The following is a 26,521-nucleotide window of genomic DNA, read 5'->3' on the forward strand; positions in this document are numbered from 1 at the left end:
ATCAGATGCCAAGGTGAGGCCGGCGTTGAACGTCACAAGAACTCAGACTACGCGCGGGGGTCTTGCCAGTCCTTGGTGTTGGATTATCAGGGCAGAGAGGTGGAAGCGATCCACCTGACTGAACCAAAAATGGCAACACCCATGACAAAACCAGTCATTCTGCAGCATTTTATAAAGCTGACCACCACGGGGATGAGCACAGCAGAGGAGTTCCTCCTCTCAGCTGCCAGGACCTTCCAGAACATCCAAAATGCTGCATCTCTACTCCAGTCAAAACATGAGTATAACTTTAGTCACAGGGCTGTAGATGTTTTTCCTTCACAAGAGAAAACTGCCAAATTGTTACATGCAACAACAAAGCACCTGAGCCGAAGCAGGGTTCCATGCATAGTCCAGTTGTTCAGTTAAGTCTGTTGGAGCCTGTCCATTGACAGCCTTCACAGTTCAAGGTCACCGTCAAGGCCTACATTTCTTTTCCCCTCCCCAACTTCCTAGCACTTGTGGCAGTGAGGAACCCTGCTGCAAGAAATAGCTAAGCTTCCCACTTTTCTGATTATTTTCCACCATCTTCCAGAGGCTTAAACAACTACTTCTCTTCTAAATGCACAGCCTCTCCAACACTCTCATTTTGTCTTACACAGCTTTTCTTTCTTTTGACCCCGATTTGCTGGCATTGTGTCTGATGTTCAGTTATGGTAACTTAACTAACTGCAGAAGAAATAAACACCTGCTTCCTTTATCACTACTCTGCCCTAAATCTTTTGGGTTTTACTTGACCTCCATCTCAGCAGCAGAAAGCTTCTCTACTTCTGCTGTCTGATAGTGCTGTTTAAAGGCACCAGTTCTGTTCAACTGTGGGCCTTCTTGCTTTTTTTTTTTTTTTTTTTTATTAGCTACTGTTGTTGGCAAGAGAGACATATTTCTTTCCCCTCAGGAAGGTGGTAGAATAGAAAAGGAAAACAATAGCTTTAATGCTGATGAATGCATGTGCTGTGTGCCATACATTCTTATTCTTCCTCTTAAGGCTATGTTACAGATTTAAAGTCTACTGCCCAGCATTTCAGCATACCAGTGTGAGTTTGTGAGCCTAAGTAAGTTTATAGGGCCAGCAGGAGACTGTGTTTTTCAGTGTCAAGGTTAAGACCAGCATGGTGTAGAGAAGCCTGTGAGAACCTAGCTGAAAAGGAGGGTGGAAAGCAACCATCAGTTGACAAAAGACTCCCACTTCAATTTCACCCAGAAGGGTAGATGTGAAGGACTTTGCTTCTGCCCTTGTCTTCTCAAAACAAGCAACTGCAGTATGTAATATTGCATTATGATACTATTGTTTTAGCTATCTCTATCTGACAGACTACTGAGAAACAACAAGCAGGACCAGCACTAATAAGGTCTTTATTTTTGGCACACTGTATTCAGCAGCCAGTTACATAATGGGTTACAGGGCAGCAGCTTGTAATTAGACAATTATGGGGAAAAAAAACCCCAAACCAAAACAATTTTCTGCTTTTCAAATAACAACCACAAGAACATTGAGAGCATAGAGGCTATAAGTAATTCTTGAAGAACTTCTATTACTAAACCAGTATCTTCAAGCTTTGCTTAGATGAGACCATGCACATTCATATTTATATAAAGAACTTGTCCAACTCCTGCTTTGGCAGCTGGAACAGCATTAGTCCTTGCTCCCTCCACATAGCCCATTTAGACTTGTTAAACACTTTAGCACAGAACTATTGTACCTGTTTGCTTAAAGTTTAATCACGCCTTTCTTTTTCCTTCTAGGTTTTCAATACAACCAAGGCAAGTAGGATTTTTCCAACTTTTTCAGGCTTACTGCAACTGCTAGTAGTTAAATTTAAAACAAACCAACCAACCAGTCTACATTCGCTTTATGTAGCATCCTGTGCTAGGACATGCATGTATAGTATGCGCATATGTCCAGTTCACATAGCCACCCTGCAGTATTAGATTTTTTGCAGCTGTAAGGCACCTCACCCTCACACATTACCCATTTCCCTCCTTCCATTACCACCTAATGCCTAGTCATCATACCCAACAACTTAATAGCATTTATACCCATCGCCTACCTAACACTCTCAACGACCTTGAGGTAGATGCTATTAGTCCCACTTTACAGATGGGGAAACTGAGGCAGTAGCATTAATGGCTTGTCCATAACTGCAGCAATGGAGCCAGAATTAGAATTTAAGAGTTTCCACTTCAGTCTTGTGGGTGTGTGGTTTGGTTGTATCCAAGGTACCAAAATCATGGCAACAAGAAGCCATGCTTGAGAATAATACGTCTTCTTTATTATTGTTATTATTTCTACAGACTCCAAATCAAGATATGCCAGCAGCAGTTTTTGCTTTATACCAAGAAACGAGAGATTCCAGATGAAACACAGGATTAAGAAATGGTGGTAGAGAATAAGACAAAAAGCCAACCAGTGATCAATTCTGTTTAATACTAGGAAAGCCAAAGAGAAAAAGACACTCTTTAGACTAAAGGAGAAAAAAACCCACAAAAAACCCCACAAAAAAGAAAAAAGAACAAGACTTATTTTGGAAATGCTTCAAGCTGATATTATGTTGGTTTTATTTCAAATTTCACAAAAGAAATACTTTTTAAAACTAAAACCAGTTAACCCAGCCACTATCAACAGAGGGTAGTATAAGCAAAAGACACTAGGTCAGAACCTGCAGCAAAGAGCCACCCATTCCTGTCACTGGAATGCTCCTGTACTACCAGGATACTTCACTGGGGGATGGAGAGAACTGGGGTTTTAAAGCAGTTCTGAAAAGCACAATAGCTCATCCTAGTTGGTGCTTTGTTGCTACCCAGGTTTCCTCTGTATCATAAGCGTAGCAAGGATTTACTGATTTCGGAAAGGACAGATCCAGCATAGCAAAGGCAAGAAATTTTGTAATGGAAATTTATGCAAGTTTCCTTTAAAAAGGTACTGTATCTTAAAATCATACCATCAAACTGATTACTTAGCTAACTTATGTGGGGTCTCCATTCTCATTAATGAGAGGAAAATGAATACACAAGGCTTAAGCAAGCCCTGTGCTAAATAAAATATACTGGAGCTTTGGGTAGATGCTTGTATGTTTGCCTGAGCTTTGGTTATGGGAGAGCAGGGCTAGGAGGATTTGTTCAGTTACCACTGAAGAATTCTATTTCCCACCCTGTTCCAAATGTCTGGTTGGGTGGTAAGACTGGCAGTGGGAGGGAATAGGTAAAGCAATAGTCTTAATACTTTACTAAAGTTCTGATACAGCAGAGCACAGAACCTTGCACAAATATAAACAAAGTACCTGCCTAGGGATAGGTTTGCCTGTTTTTGTCAAATCCAAGTTAAGGCTGTTCAATACAGTAGCATCTGTCAAACCACCTGCCCTTCCCTCCCCCGTCCCCTCTCCTCAGGAGTAGAGAATGGCAAGAACCCTCTTTTCTACCTTTTCCTTTCTGAACAGGGCAGGGCGGTGGAAAAAAAAAAAAAGGAAAAAACCCTAACAACCCAAACAAAAGAAATCAGACTGCTCCAAAGATGCACTTTTCGTTTAACAAATGTGCAACTTTGCCTTGTAGAGTAAACCTTCCCCTCCGAAAAGGGATGTTTCTTTTCTCCTATAACCCACGATAAATTAAAACCAAGTAAGAAGTCTCTGGTTTGACACAATAAATACTTAGAATATATCAAATTAAAAAAATATAGTTACAAAAGCCTCAATGGAATTCTCTTTCTGACCTAACTACAGACAGATTCTTCACAGACAAAAGGTATCTCCGAAATCAGCTGCAGCTCCTCTCCCTGCTCACTGGGCTTGGTCAACAAGTGCTATCACATACCCTTTGGAATACTGTTAAGACAAAACAATATAGAGCACAAGAAATCTACTCCTAAATTTGTTTTTTCATACTGCCAAGGGTGTAGGAAGCAACCATCAGTGGGGAACCCTCATAGCAGTGCAGAGTGACAGAGTCACAGCACTAAAGTAACACAGACAGGGATAGTAGGGGAAAACAAAGCATAGGAAGGGAAGGAGGAAAGAGAACCCATAAAAGTTGGGAAAGGAAAATACGAGCAAGAAAGGGACAGAAAAAGACCAATCAAGTTCAGCTGGACTTCCCAGTTCTGGCAGCAGAGCAGATGAGATGTTGAACAACAGGAAGAGTTCCTTGGGGTCTGTCATAACAAGGAATGTTGTTGGCATTTTCTTCACCTTTGACAGTAAGTAAGCAGAAGTTAACCCTCTCTGACACTGACACGTGGCTCTGCCAGTGAGCTGTGGATGATCCCAATAATTGATTCAACGCCATCTCCCTCCAATAAGGTACGGTGATCCCCTTCAATAATATGGACAGATACTTTCCCATCGCATACCTGCATAGATATAAAAAAAAGAAAAACCCTTTACATTCACAATATACAACCAGCTGATTATCTAGCTATTTTAGGTTTATCAGTCTTCTAAGTTACTTACAGTTTACACCACTGTATCAAACTCAGTTGAAAACAGCACCTGTTTTACTCTGACACATTTTCATACATCAGCTGCAGGGCATGGTTTGGAACAGTGTTTTAAAGCACAATAGTTTGACAGCCTGGCAGGTAATCCACTCAAATGTAAGCTGGGCAGGAAGCAAACGAACCTGACACTAACAGAATAATTTACCTACAATATCAAAGAATAAATAGATAAAATAGCTACTTCCAAGCCCTTAAGAAAACTAAATAACTCTCCCCTCCACCTAATCATTCTCCCACCACCATGAATCTTCCTTTAAGGTCATTATGTAACTTTAATAACATAAAAGTTAGCCTGGAATCAATAATGAATTTAAGTTAGAAGCCTGAAGGGGGAGGAGATGCCAGAAGCAGGAGGGCAATTCTCAAAATCGCTTCCTTTTCCCTCGTATCCATAGCATAATGTAAGACACTTGACCATTTTATGTGAACAGGGGCTAAAGAACAGTGACCTTACGTGGACTACAGGCCAAAAACTTAAGGTTTTTTAGGCCCACAATAAACCCACATACAAACTTAAGTGGTCCACAAAAGGTAACTAAGAAAAAGCTGCCTCTATTGCCAGAGGGCTGACACTTGCTCTTCAAAAGTCTGCCCTCAGGCAGTGGACAAAATCTAGTCTCCTTTCACTGTAGACCCCTAAAAGTTACTCCTGTCAAGTTACTCTCTCTTAACATCTTTATTACCGAAAGTCCATCTAGAGAGCTGCAAGAGTCAGCTATAGAAAACACTTATCTAATACAGCGGCTAGACCTTCTCCTGGCCCTCACTACCCTGAGAAAGTGTCTGTAACCAATCAACTCATTTGCTTTTGGGGATTTCTAATTCTTGTTAGAACACAATAGCTGCAGAATGATCATTTCTTTCAGGTTGGTTTCATCCCTTCTCCCTCAGTAAGGATGATTTTCTATGCTCCTCTTTATCAGTGGGAGATAAAGGAGAACCTCAACAGTCACCAGTAGGCCTCAGACTGACCTCTGAGAGTCTGTAGTCTCCACCCAGACCTTCTTCATATTCATTGTGAGATTTTGCCCGCATCAGCATCACATTTCCATGATACTTGGATTCTGGTATATACTTGTCAGCAGCCTTCAGTTTATGGTAAAAGGAAGCAGCAGCAAAACTGAGTGCTTCACGATTGATGTTTGTATAAATCTCAGTTATCAGGTCTGCAGCAGCATTCACACGAGCCTCCAGATCTTTCAGGGGCAGAAGAACCTCCAGCAGCTGGAAATATTAACATGTTTTTTTTCCATTAGTCTCAATATCTGAGAATCTGTCTCCATTAAAAAAAGACCCCTCTTCTGCAACACAAAGAGATATTAAAAAAACCAAAAAACCCAAAACATTACCTTATTGTACTCAATGCCTGTAAACTGCTGAACAAAGGCACACAATGCTTCAGTCTCCAATGCAGCCTCATTTCCTTCAGTCAGCTTAGCTCTGTAGCTCTGGAAAAGAGAATAATAAAATGCAAATATGAGAGCGATATGCCTGATTTTGAATGTTAGATAAAAACAATTACAGAACAAAGGGCTTTGAACTGGGAAAAAGGGGGTGCGGGGGAGAAAAAAAAAAGACAGACTGAAGCTTGAGGTGGGGGAATAAGACCCCTTGAGGACAGATTAGAAAGCAAATCCGCAGGTGGCAATTGCCAAGAGCCTAGTATCCTCTAGAAAGTACAATGAAAATGGAAAGGAAGGCTTAAACAAGGTTTCCTAGCACCCCTACACAAGGATCTTGTCTTGCAGGCTCCAGTATCTTCCAGAAGACATACTAATATGATTTATCATACCAAAAGCAACATTTTTCTCCTAGCCCTTGCCAGTTAATGAAGACCACCCCCCATATGCTTCCACTCTTCAGTCATCCCTAAGCATTCACTGTCTACAGCTGTCTCCCAACTCCTCTGTCAAGAAAAGTCTGTCAGCTTTTCAGATGGCTCATACCTAGAATATAAAGCTCACAGAACATGAGCCCTGATGACACAGGATGGTTCCCAGACAGATCTGCTTTGTATCTCTTACCTGGGTGTATGCTGCCACAAAGGAATGGGACCCATCAAAGAGGAATAGACTGTTGAGTGCGTGGGAAGCATTTTGTTGTGCTTGCAGTTGAGAGCACATTTCAAAGGCTACACAGGCACCGAAAGAATATCCAGCAATGCGGTAAGGTCCTTCAGGCTGTATCTGCTTCATACAGTCAATGTAATAGGCTGCCAGGCTCTGTATGCTGTCCAAGGGAGCAGCTAGAACGTGGAAGTGAGTTAGAAACAGACTCTGGTGAAAAGGCAGTAGCAGAGACAATTACGTTTTCATGACCTCAGAAACAACCCTGCTGGAAACATCCAGGTTATTTTGAAGGTAATTTTCTAAATTGCAGTTAACAACTTACATTTTGGACAAGAAATAGTAATGTTCCTGCTTTCCAAAGACAGGTAGAACAGCATGCCTTGTTTTTCTCCTGCATGCTATCTGCTGGCAGGGAGTCAACACAACATCCAGTTGTTCCACTTCCCCATACATAAGCTCTGCAGTCTAAGCTAGTACTTCTGTTGTTACCTGGGAATGTTTGACATGACCCTATGCAGACTATAAGTACTGATGCTTGATCCTCCGAGTTTAGAAGTCTAGTAACAAAGCTCTCTAGAAAGCAACCAAGATTCAGAATATTATGTTTACAAATTCAAGTTGCTGAAGAACTGAGATACCTTTTGTGCACTGGAACCCATAGCAGGGCATATGAAGTCTGGAGGCAAGAGTGTAGAAAACTGCAATAGATCCTTCAATGGGGTGAACAAGGAAAAGAGGGCGCTCTGTGCTCTGAACATCATTGAGACGGGTGATCGTTGGCCCTTCTGGGTTCACCAACAAGTTGTTCAAATCTAGTTTTGGAGGTTTGCCAGGGCCTGTCTTCATCACTTGGGATGGCTTCAGCTCTTTGAAGGGAAGAACACCAGACACAATTAGATTCAGGATCAGCCTTGGTTATGTAGCCATAGTCCTAAAGGAGAATCTCAGGGCTGCTCTGGATTAGTCCAGAGCCGACTACATCATCAGGGCACAGACATAGGCATCTTCCTATTGTCAGCTGCTCTGCAGCAACTTCATATGCTTTTAGCTTACAGTAAGCATGACATTACATTGTTTACTCATTCCTCAGGCAGGTGAAAGGTCTCAAATTACATCCTGCGCACAGCAGCGTATGAGTACTCATGCAGGCAGATACAAGCCAGGCAAGAAAGCAGCTTTCATGCTCTTACTTACACCCTACCCCCAGAACTGGTAAGCCTGACCCAATGGTCAATGCACTTCAGTGACATGTCTGTCACTTAAAAGCCTTTCAACTATAACCTTATTTCATGATTTGATAGAGGTTTATGTCACTTGAGACAAAAGCAATGGATTGGGAGCTTAATTGTTTGGACTCAGGTGACTGGTAGCAACCCTAATCCAGACACTATACCCTCTGCTGTCCTGGACTTGGAAGAAAGTTCACGCAGTTTGTTGATTGTAAGGAGTCGAATTTCTCTCATGGTCATAACGATGTCATAGTCTCTCTCCAGTGTCTGGCGCACCTCCACACCCATCAAGGAATCCAAGCCCAAGTCTGCCAAGGAGCTCTCAGCATTCAGGCTACTCACATCACGGACACCTGAGAAAAAACAGCACACTAATAAAAGGCCAATTTCTTTTTGGCTCTAGGCCTCTGTAGCAGTCTTCTCACCTTCCTTCTTTCTCCTAAAACCTGAATAAACTACAGCTACAGAGAGTTACCTTTCAGGATCACCTAACGCTTTCACAAGTCACCTCTTCTACAATCCACAACTGGTCCTATGGGATCTAGCCTTTAGAGTACATGTTAAATGTGCACAGCTTTATGACAGGGGATGCATCAGTCCCAGCTAAATAGCTGTGAACATTGTCATTTCAGCTCTAGACCAAGTTCATAACAGTCAGCTAGAGCAATTTCATACTGGAGGCTCTAACTGAAACTGCAGTCCTAGACCCAACGCAACTAATCTTCAGCTACAACGCGAGACGAAACAGTTATCAGTGTCAATGATGGTCGATTGCAACGCTTGATGTCTGTTACATTGGAGGAGGATGTGGTTCCTCTAGTCTTCATCACCTCTTCTCTTTCAACCTTCACACTGTTCAAATCTCTCACCCTTTCCTTACTTGTAAAATACTTCTCATAACACCACTTGCATCTACAGCTCTTCCTCCCCTCCTCCACCTTGTGCTGCCCCATGTTGCCACCCTTCCTACCATTAGATTTCTTATTAGATTCTCCCTTTGTCGTCTTCACACACTCTCCCCTTCCAAACTAACCCTACAGCTGGTACAACTTCCCAGACACTTTCAAATGACTTCTAAAAGCCATGTCTGTTATCCAAGGTCAGATTTACTGCCAGTTGCTGCATACAATTCCTTAAGTAATACTCAGGAGGCTGACAATTTATCAGCACCTCTTTTGTTAGAAAACAAAGGATCAGTATACACTTCCGTCTGCAAAAGAGACAACTGAAGTGGGACGTAGAGTTGACAGATTATTCACTTTCAACACAAGAACAGGGGACACAATAGTAAAAGAAATCAGGTTCAAAACACATAGGAGGACATGGCACTTCTTGTAACACACAGTTAAGCTATGGCTACTAGATGTTCACATGGGATGACAGAGCTGGTAAGAGAATACGCTACCAGTTAGTCACTAAGTACATAAAAGCTACTTTTTGCAGCGTGGGCACACCCCAAGGTGAACCTTTGAAAGCTGGAATAGTACTCAAAACGTTAGTCATGTATTTGCCATATTACGTGCTGTCCTAGAATTTTGCTCTTGGGGGCTCTTCTTGTTGATTCTCTGTTTGGAGAAAGGCACCAGTCCAGTCTAAACAAAACACTGAAGCATGTGTGCGCATGTATGTAAACACACTAAGTGAGAAAAGCCCACACTGAAGAAACAAATTGATTATTGGAGAGAAGCAGCAGTGTAAAGGGAAAAAAATAAACAAACAGTCCCACAACAACAACACACCCACACCACAGGAAATCAGGAGGAGATGCTGAACAGAGCACCTACAGCAGCACCACTGCTTTCCAAAAGCATTGAGATGGTAGACACTGCCCAGCAGTACTTGTCTGAAAGCACTTACCCAGGATGTGCGCAACTGCTTCTACAAGATCCCGTTGACTGCCTCCTTCAGTTTTCACAGAGACCTTCTCTGCTAGGACAAAACTGGACATGACAGGATGAGGTTGATTCAGGAAGATATCGAGCACCTCCAGGCACGAGCTGATTTGCTGGGGAATAGTTCCCCCAACCACAATCTCTCTGTTTCCCATTGTCTTCAGAAGGATACCCACATCACCAATGGCTCCCCATTGGATTGCCAGGCCTGGAGAAGAAATTGGAAGAAAGAACACACTAGGCAACTAACTAAAGCGCATGGCAGCAACCAATGGGAGTTAAAACCAGCTAAGCGAATGCCTGCATTTCCTTTATACTGCTAAATAGCCAGTATTCATTCACACATGAATGACTCGTGTTAACAGCTAGGAGAGGAAACGGCCTTCAACATTCATTATCATTCCAGACAAGTGCACGAGTTTCTGGTGAGCTGGTTGTCCTCTGGATGTTTGGAGAGATAGATTATTCTGCACAATGTGTAAAGTCATCATACCTGGGAGTCCATCGTGATGTCGCTGCTCACAGATACGCTCCATGGTAGAATTGGCAAAGCCATAATTACTTTGCCCAGCATTTCCTCTTCCACAGCTCACAGAGGAGAACACAACAAAATAGTCCAGGTCTGGACACTTCTTACGAGTCACCCTGGGAGCAGAGCAGGAGAGACAAACCCCATCAGGCAAACCTGCTAACTATGTGTTACTGTAGAAGGCTGGTGCAAGACTAAAACAACTAAGTTTGATCAGCTCTATAACCACAAAAGCAGTTCAAATATGTCCCTTCTACAGACACTTACCGATCCAAATGAAGGGTGCCTAAATACTTGGGCTTGTTGACCTCCCAGAAGAGTTCTGGGGTCTGATTTTCAATCATGGCATCTCTAAGGACCTATTGGGGAGGGGGCAGAGGGAGAAAAAAAGAAAAAAGGTACAGTTTCAATATCTCCAGTTTCTCCATTTAAATTTGCCACATGGTTTGAGATATGAGAGGGTATCACTATGCAACGCGTTTTTCTGACTTTACAGTAGAGATATATCCCAAATGTCCTCAAATACAAGGACAACATGGCTTTTGCCAAGTCTGCTTTTTTCAGTACTGCCACTGCAGCCTTCAACTGGCAAGTTCTGTATGGGACTTTTCTCGTCCCCAGGGGTCTTGGGCAACATTTGTCTTATCCCAGAACTGAGCTCGCTGGCCAAATACTGTTGCTTCCCAGGTCCAGGGGCCAGATCCTTAAGCCTTTAATCACCAGGTAAGGCCAAAGCAAAGTGTCCTTTGAAACACAGAGAGGCAATCTAAAACTGTATGAAGCCTGACTGCACTCAGTAAAAAAAACCACTTGAATGGCTGCCATCTCTTACAAGTCCTAAGCATTTTTGTCACTTACCACAGCCAAATTAAAGATGCCTCCAACCGGGCCAAGCTGCAAAGCTTCTTCTATCAATAGCTGTGTTCCTTCTAGTGTTCCAATATCACTGGTAGATACCAACACTTGGATTCCCAGTGCCTTCCACTCTCTAACACATTTAGCCTGGTAGCCTACAAAAAAATGAAGGTGAACAGTGTCTGAGATGAAGCATTCAAACCAGAAGGCTTTGGTTAACCTGCTCCTTATGCTTTTCTGACTAGATTGGGACTAAATAGCTAAATAATTCCCGATTCATCTACAAGAGGAAAATTGGACAAAACTTGAATAGTAGATAGAAATCACTTAAGTTTCAGAAATATTCTGAATAGATCAAAGCGGAGAACAGAGTCAGGAGAATGTAAGGCAGGGAAAGGAAGAATAAGTACAACAATGGAGGGAAATTAATAAGAATTTGGGTACCAAGACAGGAAAGAATGGCTAGATTAGAGCATGGCAACAGATGATAGCAGCACAACCAGAACTTGAAAAGTGGAAGTATTTGATCTATGTGTTTGTGCAAGTGGTGCAATTGTGAACTTGCCAATAGAAAGGAGAAGTCTGTAGAGACAGACAGAAGGTTTGTTATGACTGAATTTGTATGAGGAAACACTGAAGACTACCATAGATAAGAAATCTCAGTGCTGCAACTGTAATCAAACTAAGTAAAAGTACTGATGTTATCAGACAGGGCACATCTTTACAGATAAGCTATCTGATGGAGCAAAAGCAAGCAAGCATCCACACACATAACTTGAAACACAGAGTATCTTTACCAAAGAGTCTACAAGGCCTTTCCTTGTGGCATGTGATCCACCATGCTACAGCCACTGGACAAATCAATGAGGTAGCCGGATACAGACTTTGTAGAGGGGGTAAAGGTAAAAGTAAGGCTGCAGAAAAAATACTGGGTAAGGGAGAAAATGGGTTGATAGAATTAGGAAGCATGAAGAGAGGAAAGAAGCAGTTGGAAAAGAAATCATTTTAAAGATACTTCCTCCTTTAGAATAAAGGGGACAACAGCTTGTTTGAAGTGAGAGAATACATACACGAGAAGAAAGAGATCAAGAACATTATTATTTGCTGATAGGACACTTAAAAATGTAGAGATGCTACAAATTGAGGTCTGTTGAAAGACAGTCATGTTTCCTGCTCCTTTATGATTTTTGCTTACCAGTTCGTATGCCAGAACGAGATGTCAGTACAAGCTTCTGTGCTCCTCTCTCAACCAGCCACTGTGCCAACTCAAGCCCAAATCCTCCTAGGCCCCCTGTGATGATATAAGACTTGGTAGATGGACAGGAGGTTCGGGAGATAGCAGAGATTTTAACTGGTTCAGACCTTCTTAAAGGATATTCCTTTTCCTCTTCTTGGACCTTTCCCCCCGCAAAAGAAAAAAAAAAAAAAGAAAAAAGTAGTTAAGATCAGATACACAATGCATTTCTTATCTTTCCATAATATGTTCCTCCAGTCAATGGGAATGAACCTTTTAGAATTAGTGACAGACTCGACAGTTACAATGTCAACAGTAAAAACAATAACCCTGTGCTGTCCTAGTTATACAATTTCAACTTGAACTGGACCAAAATATCCAATATAGCCATCTACAGAGGATGACAGATACATTGGAGAATCAAAGTCATTATCTCATTACCTTGATCATAACTTTGCCAATATGTTTTCCTTGTGCCATGAATCTGAAGGCACCTTCTACCTCTTCTTTGTTGAAGACTGTACTCCTCAGGGGCTTTACTACACCGTCTTTTATGCCTTTTTTCAACAACTCTGATACTGCTTCCCACTCTTGGTTTCCAGCCTCAAAGATTGCATCTAGTAGGATGCCATGAAATGCCACATTCTTGAGGAAGAGAGCCATTCCTAGAAAAAGCAATTTGGTTATGACCCGATGCTGCTGACATTTCAAAACAGAGTCTATCTTCTGTGTTGGTCAGTAGTGTAAGACTGAGTAGTAAAGCAGTCATTAGTTGCTAGAATTCTACATTTTCCAAACTAATTCTTGCATATACTCTCTAAATGCTATACTAATTAGGTTGTTCTCTTACAAGCAAACCAGTTTAACAGAAACTCCACTCACAAAAATTGTGTCAAGACAACAAGCTAGGACATGGTCAGTCTGATATGAAAAAGGACATTTTGTGTCTAGTGACAGTTGAGTTATTCATAGAGGAGCTAGAATCCCATGTACATCCTGTCCATCTCCACAGGAAACTCTTGCTCATAGGAATTTTCCATGATGCTAGGATCTTTTCAAATTAGTATAAGAAAGGAGACCGTCAACCCTTGCTATACGCAGTTGTTCTACACCAGGATAACATTCTCATTTTTCACTAACATATCACATTATAACATTCAAATTCGTTTTCCCATCCAAGAGAAATCAGGTTAATCTTGACCCTGTGCCATCAAAAACTGGGAGGTGCTATTGATTCTCTCGAGGGAAAAGAGGCCTTGCAGAGGGGTCTGGATATACTGGAACACTGGGCAATCATCAATGACATGTGAAGTTTAACAGGAACAAATGCCAGATTCTGCACCTGAGACCGAGTAACACCAGAGAAGTATAAATTAGGAGATGAGTGGCTGGAGAGCAGCTGTGCAGAATGGGGTCCGAGGGTGCTGGCTGACAGCAGGCTCAGAGCCAGCAGTGTGCCCTGGCAGCCAAGAGGGTAAACTGCATCCTGGGATGCATCAAATGCAACATAACCAGTTGGTCAAGAGAGGGGATTATCCCACTGTATTCAGCATTAGTGTAGCCTCACCTTGAGTACTGTGTGCAGTTCTGGGCCCCTCAATTTAAAAAGGATGCGGAGGTACTTGAATGGGTCCATAGGAGGGCAACAAAGCTGGTGAAGGGGCTGTAAGGGATGTCCTATGAGGAGTAGCTAAAGACTTTGGGTTTGTCTAGTTTGGGGAAAAGGAGGCTGAGGGGTGACCTCATTGCTCTCTGCAGCTTCCTGAGGAGGGGAAGTGGAGAGGGAGGTGCAGATTTCTTCTCCCTGTATCCAGTGATAGGACACGTGGAAATGGCTCAAAGCTGCGTTATGGGCAGTTCAGACTAGGTATTAGGAAACATTTCTTTACCAAAAGGGTGGTCGAACACTGGAACAGATTTCCTAGAGAGGTGGTTGATGCACCATGCCTGTCTGTTTAAGAGGCATCTAGAAAATGCCCTTAAGTAATATGCTTTAATTTTTGGTTGGCCCTGAAGGAGTCAGGCAGTTGGACTAGATGATCACTGCAGGTCCCTTCCAACTGGAACTATCATACTCTATTCAAAATGGCACAGATATTTAGTGAAGTAACAAATTAAGGTTATCCCAAGGTCAGGTTCTCTGTAGTTATCTGAAAAATTCCAACTACTTTCACTTTACAAATTATCAAGTTTGCCCAGAACAGAGGGCAAAACTGCAGCTTGTATATGCATGAACTTAATTTGCCAAGTTTTACAGTGCACTTATTTATTACAAATAGATGTTACACTGCAAAAAGTTTAAGTCAAGTCCAAAGGATCTATGAAATCTACAAGCTAACAGACACTGGTAAACACCGCCATGTGAAATAAAAGCTGCTTCTTACTACCTTCCTATCCAAACACTTTGTGGGCAACATGTCCTATACTGATTTTAAAGAAAGACTTTGAGAAAGATAACTTCATTATTTTGCATGTTTTACGCAGGCTTCCAGAAAAATGCCAAGTGTCATGCTCCTCCAGGAAGGTATTTGTTTAAAAGACGACAAATTATTAGTGATAAAAGTGAAACAAGTACTGCAGCTAAAAGCTTTTCTAAATTTGAAGATTAGTCTGTGTTAAGATAGTATATAGGTTGTGCTGTCTCACTTGCTTAAACCTAATTAGATGTATTTTCTGATGCCCCATCTTACCAAGCTGACTGTTGTTAGACAGATCAAATTTGCCTATTTCCAAAAAGCGCCCATGTCGAGCAAGACAACGCAAACTGGCTTGAAGCTTCTCTTCTGCCAAGGAATTTAACACGAGGTTGACACCTGCAATGAAAGGAGAGGCAACTATTTAATAAACTCAACTCTGCTGAGAGCCTAACTCTGTTTTTCAGTGACTCATTTTGTCTTTAGAAAGTGTGTTGCGGTTTAACCCCAGCCAGCAACTAAGCACCACTCAGCTGCTCACTCACTCCCCCCCACCCAATGGGATGAGGGAGAGAATCGAAAAAAGAAAAAAAGAGAAGAAAAAAGTAAAAATCATGGGTTGAGATAAGAATAGTTTAATAGAACATTAGACTAATAATAACACCACTAATAAAATGACATTAATAATAATAATGAAAGAATTGGAATATACAAGTGATGCACAATGCAATTGCTCACCACCTGCTGACCAACGCCCAGTTAGTCCCCCAAGTGGCAATTCCCCCCAATTTAGATACTAGAAACGTGTTGTGGTTTAACCCCAGCCAGCAGCTAAGCACCATGCAGCCACTCACTCACCCCGAGCGGCAATTCCCTGCCCCCACTTCCCAGTTCCTATACTGGATGGGACATCACGTGGTACGGAATACACTGTTGGCCAGTTTCGGTCAGATGCCCTGGCTGTGTCCTGTGCCGTCTTGTGCCCCTACAGCTTTCTCGCTGGCTGGGCATGAGAAGCTGAAAAATCCTTGACTATATTCTAAACACTACTTAGCAACAGCTGAAAACATCAGTGTTATCAACATTCTTCACATACTGAACTCAAAACATAGCACTGTACCAGCTACTAGGAAGACAGTTAACTCTATCCCAGCTGAAACCAGGACAGCATCACGTCACATGGTATAAACTATCCCTTTGGCCAGTTTGGGTCTGCCGCCCTGGCTGTGTCCCCTCCCAACCTCTTGTGCCCCTCTAGCCTTCTTGCTGGCTGGGCATGAGAAACTAGAAAAATCCTTGACTTTAGACTAAACATTCTTCTCATACCAAACTCAAAATATAACACTATACCAGCTACTAGGAAGACAATTAACTCTATCCCAGACAAAGCCAGGACAAAGTGCAACTGCATAATGTGGCATAGCTGACAAAAGAAGGAAAAACTTACCTTTTCCATTGGTAACTCTCATTATATGTTGCTCAAAGGTAGTATTTCGGGAGCTGGCAAAGCTATTAGCATCCAGCTGTGGGAACCTTGCTTGGAGATACTCGCGTTTCTCAGTGGAGCCTGGAAATAGAAGACAGGCTGAATGATGCCAGTACTTTTACACTAAGTGTTTTATGGTGAAACAGCCCATTTTCATCTGCATATCTTTTCCCAAGGACTGTAAGTCTGAGCAGCCATCAAGGACTTGCTTCGAAGCTCTCAAGGTGTCAGACCTTAGGACAAAGGTGGTCTAGTTGTTAGTGCTCATTTATGAGCTAGAGCAAGGACCAGAAACAGACCAAGCTTTACAATGGATAGACATTCTTTGATCACATTACTGAATTTAAAACGAAGAAGCCTTGCTCTTCTTCCATACTTTTGATCACATCGTGAACAGAGGTAGATAAATTTGTCTGTGCTGTGGAAGTTTCAAGTGCATAGTCAGTAGCTGTATTTACCATGTATCCTGTTCTCAGTCTAGAAACTAGATCTAAGTTACAGGAGATCATATTGGGGGGTAAAGTATAGACATAAATATGTATTTTTATATATAAACACATGCGCGCACACACACACTTCCTCTCTTTCTATACATATATATAATATAAATATTATATTATATAAATATAATATAATCCCCCCCCCCCCAACATGGGGCCCTCAGTACTCACCTACAGTAGCAAAGACATGGCAGCCCATGCTCAGGGCAATGGCAATGGCTGCTTGGCCCACACCTCCTGATCCCGAGTGAATAAGGATACTCTCACCCTTCTTCATACCACCTCGAACCACCAAAGCATAATAAGCAGTGGCATAAACCACAGGCACTGAAGCTGCTTCTTCCAGAGTCCTAAGAAGCAAAATGAAAGAGAGAAGTTATCTTTAGCCTTGGAATAGGCAAGTAGGTTCTCCTGATGAAGTTTGCTTTTCTGCAATGGAAAGGTTAAACTGCCAAGACAGACCAAAGAGTATAGATGACTCTCAATCATACAGCAGACTACCACAGCTAACAAGCACAGCCAGGAGCTTCATCCTTCTGCAAAAATATTTCAGTAACTAACCAGTACCATAATCAACACCAAAATCCCAGTGTATACTTGAAACACATGGAGCTAAAAGCCCAAGAAAGAGATGAGAACCTTGTGCAAGCCACTGTACAAAAAAAATTACGGTCAACTCCTGCAGCAATTCTAAGCCAAATCCTATAGCTGCTCAGGACACTATAGCTCTGTTATTTCCCAGAGGGGAATCTACCCATTGTGCAGTACTCTGGTCTGATCAGGGCCTCAGGCAGGAAGGGAAATCTTAACCACATACACAAACCAGAAGACAGAAGTTGACCTACCAGTTTTTAGGCACCTCCCATAGAAACCTCTTGTCACAGTCTACCACTGTAGCCAGCCCCTTTGCTGGCAGCAATCCCATCACCCTTCTTCCAGCCAGGTCCCGTCCTGAGAACTCCATGCCCAGCATGCACTGCTGCAAAGCCCAGTTACCTGAAAGAATGTTAGCATTTTTTACAAAGGAAATTTCTCTTCTAAAATCCCCTCGTCAAGAATTTACTACAACAGTAATCCCTGAAAGTTAGAACCCCAGAGACAGAAAAAGTGCTGGGATTTACCTACTGTGTAGACAGCTCTTAAGTCACCATAGTTAATTTCTCACTACAAGAGTGGCAGAAAAGGACTTAGTCTCATTAAATCTTACTTAGTATCCTTGGTGATATTGCTTTAGTTTCCATTCTTCATCTGGGAAATTTCATGGAAACATCTTGTTTCAGAGGCAATTTTGTTCCTCTTTGAAAAAGAATGATACGTAAACTAGAAAGGATGATCACAGCAAAAATATACTGCAAAACTTTTATTTTTGCAAACATCCATTTTAGACAGAGACTAATCTCAGTCATGAAGGGAAACCCAGACCTAGTCAAGTCACCCATAAGAATCTCCAAACGCACTTTGTACATATTCTGCCCCCTCTCCTTTAAATAGAGCTTTGAAACCATTTAATACGCATTATGTTAATTTTTAACTCGCTATGAGACAAGATGTCATCACCTCCGTTTTGTAGACAGGAGATGACTTCACCTTGCATTTTTCTCCCCTAAAAGCAAAGCATGTCCAGTAGCATGGCAGCATGAAACTTCAACATTCTCACCTTGGTATGCACCTTACCCATCTCTGGACCCTCCATCAAGCTGTTTCACCTCACGCTTGGTATCTATGCAATGGGCCTAGTAATGTTTCCTCACAGCAAGGTTTATTAATTTTGCTGTATGAAAAAATGGGACTGCAACTGGAAGTAGAACTTACGAGTTTTTGGTGTACAGTCCTGCAGCAGAGCTATACTTTCTTTTCAGAAGTATGCTTTCTTACTAAACAAAAACTGATATGCACTTTAGCGAGTGCATAACTAACATTCAGGAGATTATGTGAATAAACTCTAGAACAGTAATACATTTTCTTCTAGTGTAATTTTAACTCACCAGGTATAGCATCTGGAGAAAGCTTTCCTGTGGCCAGCATAATGTCCCGGAAGTTAAGAGATGCGTAATAGACTTTGCAGAGTTGAACATTGGGGTTAGTTGTGTGGAAGTGTCGAAGTGGGGAGGCGATCCAACGAAGAGATGAGAGGTCTCCACGAGTCAATACATTTACATAGGCATATTCTGTCAGCTCCTGAGATTGTGCTGCAGAAGAAGAAACAGTAAGAACTTTACCCACATTAACACAGGCACACACTTTCCAGAATGAGTAAATTCCTTGGGTAACTGCTACCTCCTCCTCCATTTGCTCTCCAGAAAGCCCTTTCTTACCCGGCATACTACCCATACCCTAAATAGCTCATCCCTCCTCCTGGCACCAAAGCACACTACTGTTCACTCAGATGGAGCAGAAGAATTCCAAGTTAGCCATTAAAAATAATAATAATAAAAAAATAATTGTAGGAACAATAGCTACTCATTTTCTATTCACAGTCCGTTCAGACTCAAGGCCCTGCAAGTGATCCTCAGACTTAAAGGAGTTACCTTGCTGCAATGGGAGATGCCTGAAGGAGCCCCACTTTCCATCACGATACACATTCATCACCAGGTTGCTCTGAACAATCTTCTGCATCTCCAGGGAAGAAAGACTCGTGGGTGGGACAGCTGATGAAGGGTTCAAGTTGGAAACGAACACACACCTAGAAGCCAAGAGTTGTCATTTTGTTTGTTTTGCTACAGGCCTGAAAAGACGCTAACACAAAAATCTCATCTCCAACTGTGACTCAAGGACATGCTTATATACCTGATTCTGTGGCCTTCTGCTTCAAGGCGGAGGCAGTTCACCATTCCCAAAATTCCTGAGTTCCCACAACTGGTGGCAGTCAACCACACAGGCTGCTCCGATGGGTCAGCCAAGACCTCCTACAGGACAAACCTCAAACTGTTTTACTATGAACCACAGAAAGGAAATAGTCCTCATACCCTTAAGGCAGAGATGAATAACTTCTATTTTAAGAAAAGTAACACACCCACACCTTTTAATACTGCTAAATAACTCATTTAAAAAGCACAACTATTTGGAAATTCAGATATCCAGGACACAAGAATTCTCACCTTCAAGGATTCAACCCACTTATAATGGGTCTCATCTATTGGCAGAAAAATGGGTGTTTTGGCAGGGGCTTGCCGGCGACAGAGGAAAAGAACTGAACCAAAGAACGATTTCTTCACAGCAACCAGATTCAGTGAGGCTTTGCTAAATAAGCCCTCCCACTGTGCCTGTCAAATCAGGTAAAACAACAATTAACAGGAAAGTTGAAAGTCAATTGAAAATACAAGTCACATCTATACTTCATGTTGAGTGTCCTCAAAGACAGCTTCACCAGGAACAACGGGCACTGTGCACCTCTTTCTTGCTTTTGCTCAAAATCTTGGCATCTGTTCTGCATTGTCCCAGTACAAATATATATTTGATTAACACAACAGTACTTTATCCATGTCTAGGCTATTCCTTCTTCCCTGAAAGATCCTCAAGAAGTAGTAGTACAAATATCTCAAAGGCCTGGCTAGGGAACTAGGCTTGCCACACTACCAGGTGTGCAAAAAATCAGAGCAGTGACCATGCTGTCAAATCCCATAGGGTATTTGAACATGTCTAGAATTTAATTGCAGCAGTAAGGAACACATCCACAGGCAAACACAATGTACAGATTCCAACACAGAAAATAACAGAAGTGAAAAAAAATGAGTTTAGATGTTACCAGTCTATGTCACATAAACCCTGTCTGCAATAGAAAAAGTAAAGCAGGACAGAGGAAACATGAAAAACCAAGTCACCCAAATCCTTCAGCTGCAGTGGGGAGAAGCAACCAGCAGCAGTGAGGTGGGGAGAAGCACCTCCTATACACCTAAGTTACATTGAAATAGCATTTCAGAAAAACAAGAGAATGAAAATGCATGTATGGGATATCCAGAAACACTAGGCTCCACTATCAATGAAATAAAGATGACTGCAGGCTCTTAGAAAAGCACCCATTTGCTTTCCAGGTACCAGGCACAAAACTGCAGAAGGTTTTTACCGTATGACCCCTTAAATTGAGGGCCAGGGACTGTGTCCCTATCCAGCAAACTTTAAGAACTAATATTAAAATCCTGCCCACTCTCACCTGCATCATATAATTTTCTTTAGAGAAGGTGCATTCAACATGCATGCATCTTATCCAAGGGATTTGCTAATACCAGGCTACTGACACTTGTGACAGATCTAGGTTTTAAGTTATCAGCTTCAGTAGCATCTCAGTCTACTTTTTATCCCCCCTCTTTACTGGGTAAGATGCAAAGCCAAAGAACTCACCCTTTCTCCTTAAGTATCCTTGAAAAATCACTGCAGTAAGCGAAGGGCTAGAATCCATATCATTGCAAAATTCAAAATCCAACTACCACACTCCAGAATTACAAGCAAAAAAGTTAAACTATTAGAAGTGCTACTCTCATTCTAAAAAGAAGAGCTGAGAGGCTACAGTCCCTCAAATCAGGAAGAATGCCTATGTTCTGTAGAGGGGCAGTTTCCCATTACTGCTTAGTCTAACAGCTGCCAAGAGAGGGTGATGTCCCAGTTCCCACCCTTACCCTAGCCACTCACTCTCCTCCTCCTGTGCCAGCATTGACATTAGTTCATCTGAATGACATACCGGTTTGCACCTATAAAGTAGACACCCTGCCCGCTCCCTGCCACTTCCAAGGGCTTATTTTGCTGTATCTCATTATGGGATCAGATAAAGTGGGGAGGAAAGGAAGGAAGGAGAAAATAAAAAGAAAAGTACAAGAGAAAAAGCCCTCCTTTCTGTGACCACTTCAGTATTAGAAGAATTTAATTAGTTTGTAAAGTCTCATGCCCAGCAGCAGTATCAAAAAGAAGTGAAATATTCTGATACTGAAGCATTTTAGGATCCTACAGTGATAAAGCTGTACCCCACCCAACAATGTAGCACATTATTTTAGTTATAAAGGAATTGCCCTGGCCAGCGTTCTCATATGGATTAGAGATATACAAACGACAACGAATAATTTTCAATGCATTAAGAAAGGCTTTCCTGACTGAACTCAGTTTACTCTCCCAACCTAATATGTGGAAATTCACAACTCTTCTCTTCTGAAGAAGTGTATATTACATGTTCCTGCAGAGGGCCTCAATGGAAACCAATGTTAGTGTCAACAGTCATCACAAGAGTGTCTGCAAGCAGCAGAGTCCACAGTATCCACTGAGAAAGTATCTGTCCTGCCAGGAGCTTACCTCACTCAGGAAGCTGCGTTTCTGCTGTAGATCAGGACTTGTAAGGAAACTGACAATTTCTCCAAGAGTTTCTCCTTTAAGAAGGGTGTGTAGCAAAACAAATCCCCCTTCTTTCACTGCAGCTGCCAAATTAGAGATCATTTCAGTAGTGTTCCCTAGAACACTTGTTGAACAGTTGTATACCACCAGGTCAGCATTGGTCAGATTTCCAGAGGGAAGGCTAGATGGATCCCACTGGCTAAAGGAAACTCCAGCATCTTGTAGCTCTGTTTCATTAGCTGAAAGACTTTCCAGGATGCGGTCAGTGGCAATGTAGTCCACCTGCAACAGGGGCTGAGCATTCAGAATACTTTTGACACGAGAAAACAGATGTCCACTTCCTGCAAGAGCCTGTGAGAAAAGAAGGGGAAGGAAAAGAGGAAACCAAGTTGAAACATGAATGATTTTCAGAATTATAACTGGAACAATAGAAGTATGTAATCAGGTTACTGGAAGGCCTCAAAACACTGGCTATGGTCCCATCCCAGGCTTCCCACTAACCTCTACTATCTTCACCCTGTGGCTGGTCATGTTCTCCACTGCCACATCCAGGCAAGTCTTCAACTCTGAAGAATCTAGCAATCCATTGAGAAGAGGGTCATCCTGGAAGTGCATTTTCTCTTGAGACACTATCTGTTCCAGCTCAGAATGGAGGTTTCCATTTAGTTCCAGACGGCAGATTTCAGCAAGGATATGCTGAAGGCCCTTCTGTATGGGCGAGGACTCTGCAGCAGCCACTGCATCTTTTAGTCCAGGGATGACTAATTTGACCCCATGCACTGCCACCTTAGCCTGTAAATTCTGGATCAGATCTATGGAATAGAAGGCAAAATGAAAGGAAGAGTCAGATTTTCTGAAGATTTTTCTTTTCCTCTTTGCCTCCATTTGCTATGTGAGCTGATCAGCACCACAAATTACAGCATCTTATATCATCAGCCTAGCCACAAAGATATAGTGTATGCTCCTGTACACTCACATGTTTATGTATTGTGCAGTAGTTGCAACTCCCAAACAAGTAGGCTTTGTAGCAAGACAGTCCTAAACACAAAAATTAGCTGTGGAAAGACTCTGACTGAAAGAGGACAACTAATAGAAAACTTCTGATTGATTTAAGGAGTTGTGGAGGGAAACTATAGATTTCTGCAGATACAAAAATACTGAAGTGCTCTTTTGCTTTATAACCAGAAGGGAAACAGCTCATCCTGACTTAGAGATCAGAAACAGCATTACAAAAAAATAAAATTAAAATTCCTCTACAGCACTTTGGGGACAATATTTGGACACTGCGAAAAAAAGAGCAATCTTTAAAATCTATTGCCAAATTGAAGGATAAGCATGAAGGCAATTTACCAATATAGAACAAAATTGCTGTCTCAAGATACAGCAAAATTCATGACTAGAGTAAAAACTTCAAAAAATAGTAATTTTTTTCCCTTTCATGAAAAGGCACTTAAGAGTGATGAGCTGAGTGGATGCCTCCCTATCCAAAGAGCACTGTACTAGGCTACCAGTTTCAGAGCAGACTAAGATGCTCCTACTCTATTCTTGCAGCAAACACAAACTTTTTTTTGGCATGCCTCACTAAACCACTTTCCCTCCTTGGATATGCTCTTGTGCCCACAACCAAATGGGAACAGACATGTCAGCTTACCCATCTTGGCAGTTCACTGGGAAAAACAAAACAAGAAAGCTGAAGACCTGAGGAATTAGGCTCTCCTGTCAGTGTTTGAAGCAGCTAGGCTGGATTTCTCCCTAAAGAAGATGATTTGTGCCTCTCTGCCAGCAGAGAGAGTTGTGCTATCTGACACCACATTGGCTGTTACAGAAGGGTAGATGCCCCTCCCCACAGCTTTACTCCTACTCACATTCTAGCAATACCTCAGACAGAAGTAGCTTTTAGCTTCTAGCAAGCAAACATAGGACTCCTGCTCAAGTCTTCTACAGAGACTAACACTTTATTTCTTGGATGTTCTGAAGTAGTATGAACAGTTCTCTCAGACATTTCTGTCAGGCTCAAAGATTCCCCTAGTGTGACAAGAAACCAATCCCACTCTACCTTTGCAGTGCTCCAGGTATGTGTGAAGATGGACACTGGAAGACAAACAGTTACTCTCAGTATAGGGCACAAAGCAGAATTTTTCCAAGGTGGGAGGGATTCGTTCCTGTTGTCGTCGTGGTGCCACAGAAGCATGAAGACCATTAATCTGAACACCTCCTGCTTTAAGGCTATCAAGACAGTGGTCCACAACAACATCAACAGCTGAAAGACAGGAAAGAATTCTAAGTTTGCATCAAACACTACAAGTATTTTATTCAAGTTGATCAGATGAACAGTGCTATATCAGACTGTTACAGAAGCTGCAGAATAGCTCAGCAACAAAGACGGCCCCCCAAAGTCCATGGTGCTTCTTAGGAAGTCATACATTCATCCACACAGAAGTCAAAGCAACTAGCAAAAGCCCAGGCATGAGACACATTACCTTCTACGTTGTCCTGGTATTGGCACACCTGCTTTTGATGCAGCACTGGGTCAATATACACTGAGCGAATCCTGGTGGGTAAGCGTAGACTGCGCCCAGACTCAGCTAAGATTGTGACATGTAGCAGGGTGTCAAGGAAGGTCACCCAGTTCCCATTCCACAGAACTTTCCCTGCGCTTGCTGCAGAAGAGGAGGAAGGGGAAGCCTCAATGTGATTTTGTCATTCAGTAGATGCCAGAAGTCACTGCTTATCAAATGCAAAGTCTGCTGTATGTACCCAGCTTCCCCTGTAAACTCCACTAGTCAGTTCTACATTGGAGATAACAGCTTTCCCAATGCTCTGTCAGAACTCTTAGTTGTTCTCCATTATCACACAAAGTATAATTAGCACACAAAGCACAGTCAGGTGGACTGTTAATAAAAAAGAAATTAAAAGAGCAAATATTCATCATTGCAATAACCATGCTCATCATTCGTCTATAGAAAGTAACTTCACCTTCACTGTTGCATTCCAGAACGCCCTGGAAAGTTGGTCCATAATTATATCCACGCAGATGCAGCTCTTGGTAAACATCTTCTTTCAAGAGGCCAGAATTTGAGCTCATGTCTACTTGACTGTGGAAGTCACCTAGCTGGTTATGGAAGTTCTTCAGAGCAGTGTTTTCTAGGAGGGATATCTTCCCTGATGGGCACAGTAGCAAGAATAAGAATCATCAGTGTCCATAAATAACGGATTTTAGTAGGACAGCACATACACTTACACTTCCTTCACTTACCACTCACAGCCAGATTCCCATTCCCCGACACCTCAAAGCAGTGGGAAGCAGGCATAAGTCTTACTTCCAGCTGTACTGATCCTGCAAGAAGCATTGAGAAAGACAGGACCGTGAGGTCATTCATTGCTACCACTCTCAAGCAGAGCTTTCTCTTTCACCATCTCCAGACTTATTGCACACAACATGTAACAGAGATGACTAACGTGCTACTTGACTGTATGAATGAATTCACTTTGTTCAGTCATGTTGCACTCTTCTTCATATTCTTTCTCCTGTGTGTTCCTCCTCACTTTCCCCTTGCATTTCTTTCCTCCCGCTCCCTTCATCATGCAGTTTTGCAGTTATACCAGCACTCCTCACTCACCCTTTTTGGGAAGAATAGTTGCCTGATGAATTGTGACTTCTTCAAACATAACAGCCATTTGCTCCATAGCCATGCCAAGAGACTGTGCCAGAGTTCGCCAAGCCAGTACTAGGTAGCCAGTTGCTGGGTACAGGACTCTGCCATCAATGCAGTGACCAACCAAGTAGTGGTCAGCAGAATCAGGACTCACATCTGTCAAAGAATAAAAATAATAAAAACACCCTAAATAAAGGGGTCTTCTCCCCTCCATGTCTGTAAGAGGTGTCCATAGAAACCAAGTCTAGTGGTTTCCCCAGCTATCCTGCCTGGCAACATGCAGGTCTTGAAACTACTGTGAGTCTGAATCAAGGCAGTTTCCTGCTCTGTTTATATTCTTTCAGACCATTTCAGAAGCAGATCCAGTCTTTTTCAATCCAAACCAAACATTAAGCTTCAGAAGATGGCTTCAAGGATGCTGCTTTGAGCATCCTTTTCACCGTTTTACAAAAGAAATGCAGAGGTAAAGCAGGAAAGAGACAAACAAAAAACCCCAAACAGGTAAACACACCAATATTGTAGACTGAAGCAGATGCAGAGCCTTTGGAACCTGCTGGAAAGTCTTCAGCTTTTGGAACATCCCAGTCCTGGCTGTGGTCCCATTTGATGTATGGAGAAATAAGGGGTGTTCCCACCGGGACAGGGTATTCCACAGGTGGGAACAGGTTATTTCCAAGAACATTTATCCTAGGAAGACAAAAAGGATCAAGACAATGTGTGCATGTGTGTAATTGACCTTAATACTTAGAGGTCAAACAGTAACTGGTCTTGGGCTCCGTGTCTGAGATTTCTCTAGGAGTACCACGA

The 26,521-nt window shown here is 42.2% G+C and overlaps 1 protein-coding gene across 1 annotated transcript in view; it reads right to left on the reverse strand.

Moving 5' to 3' along the window:
• Positions 1-2,287: 2,287 nt before the first annotated feature.
• FASN (fatty acid synthase) overlaps positions 2,288-26,521 on the reverse strand; it is a 45,011-nt gene continuing 20,777 nt past the window's right edge. The window contains exons 16-43 of the mRNA XM_049811923.1: positions 26,226-26,401; positions 25,679-25,870; positions 25,315-25,395; positions 25,035-25,220; positions 24,539-24,718; positions 24,115-24,318; positions 22,560-22,870; positions 22,020-22,409; positions 19,841-20,005; positions 19,530-19,648; positions 19,271-19,425; positions 18,728-18,931; positions 17,588-17,738; positions 16,914-17,092; positions 16,204-16,323; positions 15,033-15,155; positions 12,784-13,007; positions 12,304-12,505; positions 11,112-11,263; positions 10,521-10,612; positions 10,218-10,369; positions 9,690-9,932; positions 7,997-8,185; positions 7,242-7,469; positions 6,559-6,779; positions 5,884-5,982; positions 5,507-5,758; positions 2,288-4,387 (exon numbers count right to left, since the gene is read on the reverse strand). Of these exons, the coding sequence (XP_049667880.1) occupies positions 4,250-4,387; positions 5,507-5,758; positions 5,884-5,982; positions 6,559-6,779; positions 7,242-7,469; positions 7,997-8,185; positions 9,690-9,932; positions 10,218-10,369; positions 10,521-10,612; positions 11,112-11,263; positions 12,304-12,505; positions 12,784-13,007; positions 15,033-15,155; positions 16,204-16,323; positions 16,914-17,092; positions 17,588-17,738; positions 18,728-18,931; positions 19,271-19,425; positions 19,530-19,648; positions 19,841-20,005; positions 22,020-22,409; positions 22,560-22,870; positions 24,115-24,318; positions 24,539-24,718; positions 25,035-25,220; positions 25,315-25,395; positions 25,679-25,870; positions 26,226-26,401 (5,128 nt within the window). The 3' untranslated portion in view covers positions 2,288-4,249. The remainder of the gene's footprint in view (positions 4,388-5,506; positions 5,759-5,883; positions 5,983-6,558; positions 6,780-7,241; positions 7,470-7,996; positions 8,186-9,689; positions 9,933-10,217; positions 10,370-10,520; positions 10,613-11,111; positions 11,264-12,303; positions 12,506-12,783; positions 13,008-15,032; positions 15,156-16,203; positions 16,324-16,913; positions 17,093-17,587; positions 17,739-18,727; positions 18,932-19,270; positions 19,426-19,529; positions 19,649-19,840; positions 20,006-22,019; positions 22,410-22,559; positions 22,871-24,114; positions 24,319-24,538; positions 24,719-25,034; positions 25,221-25,314; positions 25,396-25,678; positions 25,871-26,225; positions 26,402-26,521) is intronic.

Source organism: Accipiter gentilis, chromosome 10, assembly GCF_929443795.1.
Source record: "Accipiter gentilis chromosome 10, bAccGen1.1, whole genome shotgun sequence".
Classification (NCBI taxonomy): domain Eukaryota; kingdom Metazoa; phylum Chordata; class Aves; order Accipitriformes; family Accipitridae; genus Astur; species Astur gentilis.